Source organism: Bison bison, unplaced genomic scaffold, assembly GCF_000754665.1.
Source record: "Bison bison bison isolate TAMUID 2011002044 unplaced genomic scaffold, Bison_UMD1.0 scf7180017864244, whole genome shotgun sequence".
Lineage (NCBI taxonomy): Eukaryota > Metazoa > Chordata > Mammalia > Artiodactyla > Bovidae > Bison > Bison bison.
In genome coordinates, this window is record NW_011494816.1 from 2,746,963 (window position 1) to 2,761,861 (window position 14,899).

At 38.3% G+C, this 14,899-nt stretch overlaps 1 protein-coding gene across 1 annotated transcript in view; it reads right to left on the minus strand.

Annotated features, from left to right (window-relative positions):
* Positions 1-14,899, minus strand: part of SCP2 (sterol carrier protein 2) — a 119,002-nt gene that overhangs the window by 73,695 nt on the left and 30,408 nt on the right. Inside the window, exons 7-8 of the mRNA XM_010847201.1 lie at positions 6,108-6,171; positions 216-302 (exon numbers count right to left, since the gene is read on the minus strand). Of these exons, the coding sequence (XP_010845503.1) occupies positions 216-302; positions 6,108-6,171 (151 nt within the window). The remainder of the gene's footprint in view (positions 1-215; positions 303-6,107; positions 6,172-14,899) is intronic.

Consider the following 14,899-nt stretch of genomic DNA (forward strand, 5'->3'; position numbering starts at 1 on the left):
AAGAGAAAAGACAGCCTGTCTCTAGACAAAAAGAGAAAGTAAGGGTGCTCACTCCAGTGTAAGGACTATACTTAGGAGTTCTATACACAGGAGTTCTATAAAAGCACGTACAGACACAGATATACCCAGATACAGAGCCTAAGGTTTACCCAAGGGGTGGGAGTCGGGGAGAAGGGATAGTACTTCTATTAAATATTAAAATGTGTTTTTCTTACCAACATTGTAAGACTGTCAAAAAGTCAAAAATTTTTCGAGACGTCATCACTTCATCTAAGCTGTACTCCTTTTGGAACTGGGAATACCTAAATATATAAAATAAATAGTTACAGAATGTGGGGTAGCAATTTCAATTTTTGTTGAAGATGTTCTGGTTTAGAAGTTAAAGAGAGATTAATATGGAAATATTATTTTCAAAAACAAAAGACGTGCTTTCATCAACCATTTCTAAATAAGTAATTTGAATTAATTTTTTAAATTCCTAACTCTAAAATACCACATTATATAATAAAAATTGTGTCTAATTTTTGTCCTGGATTTCTGGCATGGAAATTTTGAAACCCTTGGAATTTCCTAAGTAACAGGAGTATGTTTGCTATGCTAATTAGGTGACTTCCATGGGTCCCCTTGTTAGCTGGTGGATAAGGAAGGGGTGAGGCAGGGGCCTGGTCACCAGAAAGACCACCCATGCCAACACAGGATTTGGACTTTTGAGCCAGTGTGACCCCTAGGCAAAAAAGGGACAGTTAGAGATCAAGTTCAATCAAGTGGCCAAGATTTAACGGAGTATACCTACATAATGAAACCCCAATGAAAACCCAATGGACATGACTTTGAGCAAACTCCAAGAGACAGGGATGGACAGGGAAGCTTGGATTGCTGCAGTCCATGGGGTCACAAAGAATAAGACATGACAGCGACTGAACAACAAATGAAAATTCTGGACACTGAAGCTTGGTGAAGCCCTCTGGTTGGTGAGTACCTTCACATACCAGGACGGTGATGTGCTGCGACACCACAGGAAGAGGGCATGGAAGCTCTTCACTAGGAACCTTTCCAGACCTCACCTTATGTGACTCTTCTTTTGACTGTTCCTCAATTGTGAAGTGAAGTGAAGTGAAAGTCGTTCAGTCATGTCCAACTCTTTGCGACGCCATGGACTATACAGTCCATGAAATTCTCCAGGCCAGAATACTGGAGTGGGTGGCCTTTCCCTCCTGCAACCCAGGGATCAAACCCAGGTCTTCCTCACTGCAGGCGGATTCTTTACCAGCTGAGCCACCAGGGAAGCCCAAGAATACTGGAGTGGGTAGCCTATCCCTTCTCCAGGGGATCTTCCCGACCCAGGAATCAAATCGGCATCTCCTGCACTGAAGGCGGATTCTTTACCAGCTGAGCTAGCAGGGAAACCCCTTTATGATAATACTCTAATTGTAAGTACATACAGTATTCTTCTTCCCTTCTGGCTTCCCTTGTGGCTCAGCTGGTAAAGAATCTGCCTACAATGTGAGAGACCTGGGTTTGATCCCTGGGTTCCCCTGGGCTTCCCTTGTGGCTCAGTGGGTAAAGAATCTGCCCGCAATGAGGGAGACCTGGGTTTGATCCCTGGGCTGGGAAGATCCCCTGGAGAAGGGAAAGGCTACCCACTATACAGTCCATGGAGTCACAAAGAGTCAAACACGACTGAGAGACTTTCACTTCACAGTACTTTTCTGGGTTCTGTGAGTCATTCTACTGAATTATCAAACATGAGAGGATCATGGGAATCCCTGAATTAATAGTCACTTGGTCAAAAGGGCAGGTGGCCTGGGGGCCCTGCTCAGACTGCCATCTAACATGAAGGCAGTCTTGTGAAGCCTTAATTCATGTGTGTGTATTAACTCCAGGTGGTTAGTACCAGAATTAAATTGCAATACATCCAGCTGGTGTCAGGCCAGTTGGAGAATTATAAAAACACTATTTCCTTAAAAGTAAAACTAAATGACTTGCAATTCAGCCAACTTTTGTGGTAATGACATTATACAACTACATTTAATAAAGGCTAACAGAGTTCCTAAATAAATGTACAGAGTCTTTAATAAAATGTCTACATTTTTTAAAACACATTTCCTTTTTTGATCACTGCAAAGAAGAAACTCATTTTTACCCTGTTTGGTGCATCTAACAATATAATAAAATGGTTTCAGAAATTGCTCTGGCAAAAACAAATAGACACAGTAGGGGAGTTTCCAAAAGCAAAATCCAACTGTTGTGAAAGTTAACAAGCAATTCCAGTGTTTAGAAACAAAGCCCATGTAACTCAGATCTGCACACTACTATCTATACCTTTGCTTCTAATGTCAACTTTGTCCATCACCAACTTTCAAAAAAGGACTTTATTTAACCCAGATCCTGTACTAGATGATGGGGATATGAACACAGTCCCTATTCTCAAGGAGCTTAGTCTGAACCCACAGCAATAAAAAACACCATTCTAGTATGATAAATGCCATGATAGAAATGTTATACAAGGTGCCATGGGAGCAACAGGATATGCATCAAACCCAGATACCAAAAAGGCTTCCTTTCCAAGGCTGCAAATAAGAGGAAGTGGGAGACAGAGAATTCCTGGCAAAAAGGTCAGCACCTGGGGCAGGAGACATGAACAGGATCAGATCATCAAAGTCCAGTATATAGCGTTTCCATTTGATACTGAAAACAAGAAAGAACTTATAAAGGAGATTAAGCTGGGGAGTGACATGACCGGATTTGTATTTCAGTAAGAAGGCTGTGTAATGGAAAAGAGACAGTTAAAAGACATTACCAAAAGCAGGTAAATCAACGAAGAGATTAGGGCAATAACTAAGGCAAGAAATGACAAGGGTTTAAAATAGGAAATTAGAAGTGAAAGATGAAGTGAACCAATGAATTCAAGAGATAGTAAAGAGACAGAATCACTAGGATTCCATTCATCCTTGTTGCTGCTGCTGCTGCTGCTAAGTTGCTTCAGTCGTGTCCGACTCTGTGCGACCCCAGGGTCGGCAGCCCACGAGGCTCCCCCGTCCCTGGGATTCTCCAGGCAACCATTCATCCCTGCTCATCTGCATTTCATATGGGACAGTGAGGAAGAAGGGAAAGTCAAGGATGACTTCTAGTTTTCTACCTTAAATCACTGGATATATGTTGATGTGATTCACCAAGAGGAAAAATACTAAAGGAAAAACACTGTGGAGGGGAAATGGGAAATTCTGTATGGACATGTTGACTCTGAGGCACCTATGGGACATCTAAGTGAAGACAACTAGGACAGAATTATAGACACAGGTCTGAAGGCTCAAGTGGCAGAAGCTACCCCTAATCCTATTATTTACTGATCACAGATTCTCACTGCCTTTAGGTGTTCTTATAATTTGTGAGGAAGCACTCGAGAATAATTCTTAACCTTCTTAGAAATACGTTACAAGGTATTTCTAATGACTGATTAGCAAACACAGAATTATCTTTCTTCACTAGCCAAGCAAAATCTAGTATAAGAAGTTAGCAACTTAAATAGAAGGCTATTCTTGGGCTGTTTCAATGAGTTCTAAATGAAGAAGCTGAAATTCAGAGATAATATTGGCCTATTCAACAGAATTGAGGACTTATAATACATAGCAGAGGATCCATGAGGACATGGAACTTATCCTTCTTGCTCACTGCTATAACACTAGCAGCTTAATGAGTGTCTTACATATAGCAAGCTACTGAATACATATTATCTGAGTGAATGAAATTCCTTTAGAAGAATGCTGTAATGAGTGGATAAATGAGTGCCTGGTTAGGCAAGGAATTAAGTAAAAGAAAGACTTAGAACGGAGAAGGCGATGGCACCCCGCTCCAGTACTCTTGCCTGGAAAATCCCATGGACGAAGGAGCCTGGTGGGCTGTAGCCCGTGGGGTCGCTAAGAGTCGGACACGACTGAGCAACTTCACTTTCACTTTTCACTTTCATGCATTGGAGAAGGCAATGGCAACCCACTCCAGTGTTCTTGCCTGGAGAATCCCAGGGACAGGGGAGCCTGGTGGGCTGCCGTCTATGGGGTCGCACAGAGTCGGACATGACTGAAGTGACTTAGCAGCAGCAGCAGCAGCAAGACTTAGAAGCTTTGCTTCTCTGGGGAAAGTCCAGAGCTGAGCTTTGGAGCCTCAAAGCCAGGAACTACAGTACCGTCAATTCCTCAGTATGTTGGTACAGTTCCTTACCTGTTTTGGGAAATGACAAGGACTTTTAATGGTTCTCCAGATTCTGAGGACAAATAAGTCAATTCTAGATCATATTTATGAGCTTAAGACAGCTCATCCTAACTGCTTTTCAGTAACAGCAAAGTTTGTTGAGCATATACTATGTTCCAATACCCTAATAGGAACAAAAGATACAGAAAAGACACAGAGATATAATCTCTGCTCAAGAACCATCATCATCAGAGAAAAAGATTTATAAATAAGATACAGTGTGATATGTTATAATAGAGGTATACAGATGGTACAATGAAGCTTATAAGAAAAAATAATTATGACCAGGAAGTTCTAAGAAAGTATTAGGAGAAGCAATGATACTTGGAATGGGACTTGATGAATAAGTAGATATTCATCAAACAACAGAAAGACAGAAAGACATTCCAGGGAGAGCTAACACATAACTAAAAACACAGAAATAAGCACTACATAGTACACTTAGGAAATACCAAGTTATCTGGTGAAGGGAGAGATTGAGAATAATCAGGGAAGAAGGAAATAAGACCAATAAAGTAGAATGCAGCCAAATTATAACAGGCTTCTTATCTTAAATGAAGGAATTTCCATTTTATTAGATAAGCAAGGGAATTAACCAAACCTTCCACAATACCCTTTATTTCACAAAATACCCTTAGATTTAGGGCATGGGATTGGATATTATTCGTTAGTTAGGTATGCCTTGAATTCAAACATCAATTTAAAATCAGAAGAATGAGAAGAACATGAATGAGAAGTAGCATGAAGTATTAGACATAGGTGGTAATGATCCACTGTGATATAAAATCTCCCTTATCATAGTTTTATGTTTATTAAACATGGTAAATTTTAATAGTTCAGAAACAATTTACTGAGCACCTATTATGTTCCAGACTCTGCACTAAACATTAAGAACATAAAGATAAGAGATGATTCTTGTTCTCAAGAAGTTTATAGTCTAGAAGGAAAAATATAAACATTGTTTTGCCTCTATTTAGGATGATACTGAACAAGGTGCCTAATTTCAGTAAGCCTCATTTTCATCATCTATAAAATAAAAATAAAAATAACTACCTTATAGGGTCCTTGAGAGGATTAAATGAAAATATACATAAAAGTACGCAGCACAGTGACACAGAGTTGGCATTTAATAAAATTAGCCACTATTCTTTTATTGCCTAGTGGCATTGCTTTTGTAGAGATTCCAGTGGTATGGCACTAATTCAATTCCCAATGAACCTATTTTATTTAGGAACCTTTAAGTATATTGCCATGAGCCACACATTTCACTAGGTATTAGGGATTCAAAGATTAATTATCAGTAATACATATAATGTAATTTTACTTCAGACTATATTTTACTATACAAATCACAATATTATTGTACCAGAGTAAGAGTTAATGAAACTAACATGATTAAAACACAAATAATGTAATATAAAGTCATTAAAACTACCAACAAATGTTTTACAAACATTCTAATTGATCAAAACAAACTAGGAAACGTTTTAAAAAATGTTCTAAAATGGGGCCTGGTTATTTCCAATTAAAATTATTATAATAAATTTCATGTACTAGGGTTGGAACCAATGACAAATTACATCTTTTAACATAAGCCATTCACATTCTTTCTTAAAAGAGCCACTAAACTCAAATGGCATCCCAAATACTAAACAACAACAACAAAAATATAAACAGACCAAAATCTAAATTGAAAAGTAGTCAAAAGTTTACTTGGGCACAAGCTTTTCCTAAGGAAAAAAATTTCAAGTTATTAATGACATCTTTGAGTTCTTGCATTTGCTTTTCAACTATAAAGCTGCACATTACATAAGCGAATAACCCATATTTTCACTACTTCTTGTCTCCGAAATACTTACGGGTTATTAACTGAATGTTTATGATTTTTCCATCCAATTTTTGCAAAGTGTTCAAGTGTTGTTCCTGTAGAGAAAGCAAACTTCTATTAGCAAGTTAATGTCTTCCTGCTGCTTATTAACAAATGTCGCAATGGAACTCAGTATCCTGCTAAATATTTCCACATGTTCCCATGTGCAGATATTAGTATTGAAAACTTCAACACTGACCCTTCAGATAAACATTTCTTTATAATTAAATGGGTATATTTAATGAATTGAATCAACTAATAATCATATGATACGAAAATAGTTCAAACGGGCCTATTCTACCTCATACAACTAGGATCTAGTTTCAAAAACCAGAAACTACAGCTTAGGGCCGAGTGGTTATAAGGCAGGAAAGCACTGCCAGCAATTCTTCAAGAAGTTCAATCCCCATGCCAAAAGATCCCAATCCCCTGGACAAAGTGAATTTTCCAATTCATAACTTCCAGGGCCTGATCTTCTTTTTCCTTATAATAAGGCAGGAGGGCCTATAGAAAAGTTACAGTCTAATGAAAAAGTGTGTGCTTTTCAAATTAACAGAAAGTTTAGAGATTACTATGAGAAAACAAAAGCAAGCACGCTACTGAAGCATGATCTGCAAAAATCTTTTTTACTATTTTTAAGGAGACGAAAGAATAAAATAGATTTTGAATCCTCCATTGGAGCAGAAAGACCAAGGAAGGAAAAAGTCCACTGACTGGAGTTGATAATATTATATTCATAGACAGCATAATAACGTGGAGAGTTCCCATTTCTGTTTTCTCTCTATCAAAGAGGGTAATCCTCAGAGCAGAAATGACACATATAACTAAGCGAATATTCTCTCAATTCTAATAAAAATGGAAGAAGGCAGAGACCACACTGGTTATTTCATACCAGTAACACTAGTGAGTGCTCCAGAAATAGATGGTATGAGTTCAGTAAGAACAAGCCATATCAAATTATTAATGATATCTTTTTCATATTGGCTAGTAGATCAAATGAAACATAGCATCTAGATAAAAAAGACAAAATCTTTTTTTTTTAATAACTGAAGTTTCTTTTTTAGTATTTATTTTATTTTTTGCTTATCTGGCTGTGCCAGGTCTTAGTTGCAGCATGTGGGATCTTTCAGTTGCAGCATGCAGGATCTAGTTCCCTGAACAGGGATTGAACCCAGGCCCCCCAGCATTGGGAACATGAAGTCTTAGCCAGGTGGACCACCAGGGAAGTCCCAACAATGGACAATCTTTAAGATCATCTTTTGGGACAAGATAAGGAAATACTGTAAAGTGAGCTTTGTTTCCTTTTGGTTTTCAGGGGCTTGGGGATGTTATTAAAAATATACAGATTCTTCTGTCAAGTTTATGTAGCACTTGCTTAAACAAAGTTAAACTAATTTCTTTATGGCAAAACATTCAGAGCCTTTACCATTGCATGTGTATTATGACTGTCCAAAAGGGAGTTAAAGTATGAAGCATTTTCCAACTTAACTGACCACATCATAAGAGGATTTTAAGAGCCAACAGAACACAGAATCGCTGATCAATGAAAGGCACTGATCAATGTAGTAACTTAGAGAAAAGTCTCTACTACTAATCTCTAACTTCAGCCATGCTCTGGGTAATATTTCTAAAAATTGGATTAGAAAATTAAAGTTATGCTCATCAAATCTGAAACTGGGAGAGACTGCTACAATGTTGGATTCAAATAGACTTCGAAGAGATTTATCAATGAGATGGCTCAGAATATAATTAATTAAATGCCCAGTTCTATTCTTGAATACCCAAAACTGCCTAAGAAAAGGAGCAGCAGCCATGAGAAAAGCTCTGAGAGTCTGTTCCACTATAAACTCAATGTGAATCACCAGTGTGATGAGATTACCAGAAAAGCTTACATGCAATCACAGTACAGGAATTAGTCTGGTGATGATGGGTAATGAAACAATTGTAATAGAACCCAGACAAGTGCAGACATTAGCATGCAGTCATTAGGAGGCAAAGGTTACTGCAATATCATTAGTGGGCCCCTCCCATAAACAGCCAACTGTCAATGAGCCCATTGGAGTGGTGGTCATCAGGTGTAGAGTGAATTAAAAGGCAAATCCCGGTCTTCTTCCAGGGGCCTTCTAGCTCACCTGGCCTTGGACCAGTGGATGAGCTGGAGGGCCCAGGGAACAGGTAGGGGCTATGTCCTGCAAGGCTCTAGAACCCTCCCCAAGATCACACACTGGCAGGGCCAGGCCTTGAAGCAGCAGTGAACCTCTCCCCCATTCCTATCTCTGAGACCTAATAGCAATGGCAGTCTGCCTGGGTCACAGTCTGTGGGACCTGTCCCTACCCACTTCCTCCTCCCCATTTGGGAGACGTGAGGAGCCTCAGGGCCAGTTGGGTTGGGTGCCTGGCTCCCTCAGTGATGACAGCTGGGCAGGGTCTGGGGACCAACTGAGGTCTACCTCCTCCTCTTAGCCAGGACTAGGACTTCAGAGGGCGAAACTGGCCCTTGGGACCTTGCCTGTTCTTATTAGAAGAAAAAAATAACATTTGCTGGTAGAGATTTACAGGAACTTCATTACCTGACTATGACCTGACCTCAAGAACAAAGGAATCTGACACAAGATGTCTGCAGCAACTAACCACACCCCTCCTCACCTTTCCTATAAAAGAGATTTGATGAAAGCTTTTGGGGTTTTAAGGCATGAGCCACCCTTCTTGCATCTCCTCCATAAACCTTTCTCTGTTCCAAACTCTAAAATTTCAGACTTGTTTGGCCTCTCTGTGCATCAGGCACATGGACGTGCATTTCAGTAACATAATGAGAAACAGTTAAAGGAACAAGGTCTGTCTGGCTTCAGATATTTGACAGGCAATAAGGTGAAAGAGGCTTGTTCTATTAATATGAGTCTCAGAAGACAGAAACTATAGGGAGAGAGATTTGAATTCAACATGAAAAAGGGCACTGTAACAATTAGAATCACCCAGAAAAATGGAATGAGTAGTGTCTGTGGCAAGTTTCTTGTCACAGGAAGTACAAATGCTTTACTATCATCCATTAGAAGATTTATAAGCAATTCATACACGGATTTATAGGAAGAAGGGCAGATAAACTATATAAAAGCACCTGGTATAGTGTCTAAAATGGAGATATTCAGTAGATATTATGTCTTTCCTTCTTGTTTTCTTACTATGGGATCAAATTAATCTATACAAGGTAGCAACCCTTTGAAAAATATTCGGCCAATCCCTTACCATGTATTTATGAAGCCAGGACACAGATAGAGGGCTTGCTGACTCCTGATTCTGAACTGCCAATTCACATTTTTGGTTGTTTTAAGAATATGCATGGTATAAGAAGATCTCAATCTCCTGGAATTAAACTTTGAAGCCACAAAAATCTCCTGACTCTATGGCAGAATGTAAGCTACTACAAATATTCTTACCTATTCATTTCTAGGACACATTCAAAAATGGCAATTTCAAGTGACAACTTGAAACTCAATGAAATTCTACAATTCACTAGAAATCTACTGGATGAAGAATAACATTTCGTACATTTATACTTCAAATTTTAGGCTAGAAAAAACTGTCCAACTACTATGACTAATGTAAAATTTTAGAAAAGATTGAAAACGCACCAGACACAGGATTTCCAGCTAGCTGAGGGTAATGGAAGTGGCCAAAATCTCTGTATCCTCAAAAACAATACCAATAAACAAGAAGAACAAATAAAACTGCACAAAGTCATACCCTCAGCATAACTAGACAAAAGAAAACACAAAACTTCAAATTACCTATAAGTGGGAAAAAAAGATAAAGGTGAAAAGAAAAGTAACCAAATATCTGCCAGTAACTTCCACAGTAACAGCTCTCACGTCCACAGGATGCCTCTAGGGAAGAAGGGCAGTCTGAAAACACTGCAGAGGAGAGGAGTGGGGAGTTAGTGGTAGGCTTACAATTGCTCTGAAACTACCACCCAGAAGAGAAAGACTCCCCCTAAGAGTGAAACACTTGTAGAAAAATGTTGAAATGTTGCTGCAAAAAGTGAAAAAAATGTTGCAATAAATCAAATCATGACTATAGGGAAGGGTGAGAAAAGTACAGGAGATCCAAGGTGGTGTAATCTTTTGAAAGAATTAAAGGACACTTTCTCAACACCATTTAAAGAAAGAAAGGAAGGAAGGAAGAAACAAAGACAAACGAAGGAAGAAACAAAGGGGGGAGAGAGAGAGAAAGAAAGGAAGGAAGGAAACCATGAAAGAGAAAGAAAAAATATATATATAATATATATATATATGAGATATATATTAAATATATATATGAGATCCTGAAGCCAGAATTGTACTTAATAGTACAATTATAACAATTGTACTAATAGTACAATTATAATAGTACAATAATAACATTTCCTACAATGGATTGTTGTGAGAATTGAATGAGATAATATGGGTATGGAAATGTATTCATTCATTCATTAAAAAAAAACAGTTACTGAACATTTAAATATCCTAGAGACTGTAGAAAAAAAAGAGGGGAAAAACCCTTTTTTCTGGCCAGATTACATGCCAACCACTGTTGCTAGGCTGCATGGATTGAAGGTAAACAAAATAAACATAATTTCTACTTTCAAACAAGTTTATAAGAGAAATAAGGAACACAAAAATTAAACAAGTAAAACTACATACAATAAATATATGAATATAAATAGAGCTAAGTGCTATGAAGGAAAGCAATAGGAAAACTATCTATTAAAAATAATAACAGGAGGGATCCACTTTAATTAGAATGATGAAGAAAAGGGCCTCTAAGATTAATTAATTACAGAATACCTGTTCTATGCCAGGCACTCTTCTAAGTAACAGTCAAAGAGCAGGGAATAAAACAAACAAAAATCAGTGAGCCCTTACAAAGAGTTGACAAATGAAGAGAAGCTAAAGGCAAAGGAGAAGAGGAAAGATAAACCTATCTGAATGCAGAGTTCCAAAGAACAGCAAGGAGAGATAAGAAAGCATTTCTCAGTGATCAATAAAAAGAAATAGAGGAAAATAATAGAATGGGAAAGACTAGAGATCTCTTCAAGAAAATTAGAGATACCAAGGGCACATTTCATGCAAAGATGGGCACAATAAAGGACAGAAACAGTAAGGACCTAACAGAAGCAGAAGGTATTAAGAAGTAGCAAGAATACACAGAAGAACTATACAAGAAAGATCTTCATGACCCAGATAACCACAATAGTGTGATAACTTACCTAGAGCCAGACATCCTGGAATGTGAAGTCAAGTGGGCCTTAAGAAACATCACTATGAACAAAGCTAGTGGAGGTGATAGAATTCCAGTTGAGCTATTTCAAATCCTAAAAGACAATGCTGTGAAAGTGCTGCACTCAATATGCCAGCAAATTTGGAAAACTCAGCAGTGGCCACAGGACTCAAAAAGGTCAGTTTTCATTCCAATCCCAATAAGGCAATGCCAAAGAATGTTCAAAGTACTGCACAATTGCACTCATCTCACATGCTAGCAAAGTAATGCACAAAATTCTCTAAGAGAGGCTTCAATAGTATGTAAACCGAGAACCTTCAGGTGTTCAAGCTGGATTTACAAAAGGCAGAGGAACCAGAGATCAAATTGCCAACATCCGTTACATCGTAGAAAAAGCAACAGAGTTCCAGAAAAACATCTACTTCTGCTTTATTGACTACACAAAAGCCTTTGACTGTGTGGATCACAACAGACCGGAAAATTCTTCAAGAGATGGGAATACCAGACCACCTGACCTGCCTCTTGAGGAATTTGTAAGCAGGTCAAGAAGCAACAGTTAGAACTGGACATGGAACAACACACTGGCTCCAAATTGGGCAAGGAGTACATCAAGGTTGTACACTGTCACCTTGCTTGTTTAACTTATATGCAGAGTACATCATGCGAAATGCTGAGCTGGATGAAGCACAAGCTGGAATCAACATTGCCGGGAGAAATATTAATAACCTCAGAAATGCAGATGACACCACCCTTATGGCAGAAAGCAAAGAGGAACAAAAGAGCCTCTTGATGAAAGTGAAAGAGAAGAGTGAAAAAGCTGGCTTAAAACCCAACATTCAAAAAATGAAGATCATGACATCCAGTCCCATCACTTCATGGCAAATAGATGGGAAAACAATGGAAACAATGAGAGACTTTATTTTCTTGGGCTCCAAAATCACTGCAGATGGTGACTGCAGCCATGAAATTAAAAGACGCTTGCTCCTTGGAAGAAAAGCTATGACAAATCTAAACAGCATATTAAAAAGCAGAAACATTACTTTGCCAACAAAGGTCTGTCTAGTCAAATCTATAGTTTTTCCAGTAGTCATGTATGGACGTGAGAGTTGGACCATAAAGAAAGCTGAGAACCGAATAATTGATGCTTTTGAACTATGTTGTTGGAGAAGAGGCCCTTGGACTGCAAGGAGATCAAACCAGTCAATCACAAAGGAAAACAGTCCTGAATATTCATTGGATGGACTGATGCTGAAGCTGAAGCTCCAATACTTTGGCCAGCTGATGTGAAGAGCTTGCTCTCTGGAAAAGACCCTGAGGCTGGGGAAGATTGAACGCAGGAGGAGAAGGGGACAACAGAGGATGAGATGGTTGAGTGGCATCACCAACTCGATGGACATGAGTTTGAGCAAGCTCCAGGTGTTGTTGATGGACAGGGAAGCTTGGCGTGCTGCAGTCCATGGGCTGCAAAAAGTCGAACAAGACTGAGCGACTGAACTGACTGAACTGTGGACTTCAATTCTGGTTGGAAGAGACATTCAAGAAATAAGAAAATACATATAGCCAGATTTTTATAAGTGCTATAGAAAATGTTAAAGCAGAAGACAGAGGATAGGCAATTCTGGGAATGAGGGTGATGAAAGAAAGCAGAAGATGACATTTGAGCAAAGACCTGACGGAAGTCAGAAAGTTAGCACTGATATCCTAGAGTGTTTCAGAAGTTGAAATAGCAAGGCTAAGGCCCTGAATGAAGCAGCAATGTGCTTACTGTGTTTGAGGCTGGAGCAGAGAGGTGAAAGAAAAAAAATGGTAGGAAATGAAGTCAAAGAGAAAATGAGGGTTGAAGGTCAGAACACATAGAAGTTTGTAGGCCATAAAAAGACCTGAAGGTTTCAATCTGAGTGTGGTAAGAACACAACAGAGTTTTGAGCAGAGGAATGAAATGATCTAGTTTATATTTGAAAAGCACTGATCTGGAAAAAAGAAAAAATTGACTGTACAGATGCATGTGCAGAAGCAGAAAATCCATTTAGGAGACTCCTATACTCCAGGTGAGAAATTATGATAGTCTGCACTACAGAAGTGGGGGAAATGTAGAGAAATATTTCTATTTCTCATATTTATAGATATTCTGAGAAATGAGTAAAAAGGTTTGCTGATATATTGAATATTGAGTACAAGAAAAATGAAAAGGCGGGTCATAGGTCCTAGAAAGACAGAGTTATCATTTTCTGGATAGGAGAAACTTCAGGAGGAAACAATGGGGAAGGTGGAAGTTCAAGGAGACAATTAGTATTTCAGTTTCAGACCTATTAAATTTGAAAGATCTATCAGACATCCAAGCAGAAATACTTCTGTAAAGTGTTGTAGATATAAGAGGTTTTTTTTTTAAAGACCTAAACAGCAAAAAGAGTTGACCTTAAAAGAATAAAGAGCACTGTAGCCAAAGAAAATATAAGACTGTGGTACAAGGAATAAGTTTGGCTTATTGAACACACTGAAAGGCCAGTGAGCTTACATATGGGAAGACTAGACAGCAGGAATTAAAACAAGAAATGGTTTTTAAACAGTCTCACTGTAACACAGTAATTTATAATATTAACACATATTTTGGTACCTGAATGCTATAGACTTAACTGTGTCCCCTCAGAATTCATTTGCAGATGTCCTAACAACCAATGTGATGGTATTTGGAGATGGGTATTTGCAGAGGTATAATAATTATGGTATATGAGGTCATGAGGGTGAGACTCTCCAGACAGGATTAGTGCTCTTATAAGAATCCTTAAAAAAAGAACACAGAGAATTTTCTCTCTCCCTCTGTCTCTGCACGCACACAAAAGAACAGGTCATGTGAATACACAGTGAGGTGGAGGTCACCTATGACCTAAGAAAAGAGGCTTTAGTATGATATAAACCCTATCATACATTTTGATTTTGTACTTCCCAGCCTCTAGAACTATGAGAAATAAATTTCCTTGTTTGAGCTGCCCAGTCTATGATATTTTCTATATCAGCCCAAGCAGACTAATACAGTGGAAATGGAGTTATACTGAACAAAAATGTAAAACACGTGAATGGCTTTGGAACCATTCTAATTCCAAAGTTTGGAACATTGCTAGTGAAAAAAACTGAAGTGCCTCGAAGAAACCAAAGAAACTGAGGATGCTGCAGATGACAGTTTACAAAAGAACAAAATCTTCCTGAAAACTGAGGAAAAGGAGACCCCTGTTACAATAGAAGCAGAAATTATAATACTACTATTACCAAAAGTTATGTAGAAACTAGATAATAAACAAAATATTGAAACTGCCACATGACTGATTCTTGCTGCTTATAGTAAAATTCTATAATGCTATATTGCAGAAAGGACTATTAAATAAAAACAATCCAGGACTTCATAGTTTTAAAAATTCTCAGACTCTCAAAGTGGTAAAAGATGCTAAAATTAACAAATAGTCTTTGAGCAAAGATCAAAGCCAGTGCACTGCCAGAAAAACACGGTCCAAAAATGAAGCCCAGGTTGTGACAAAT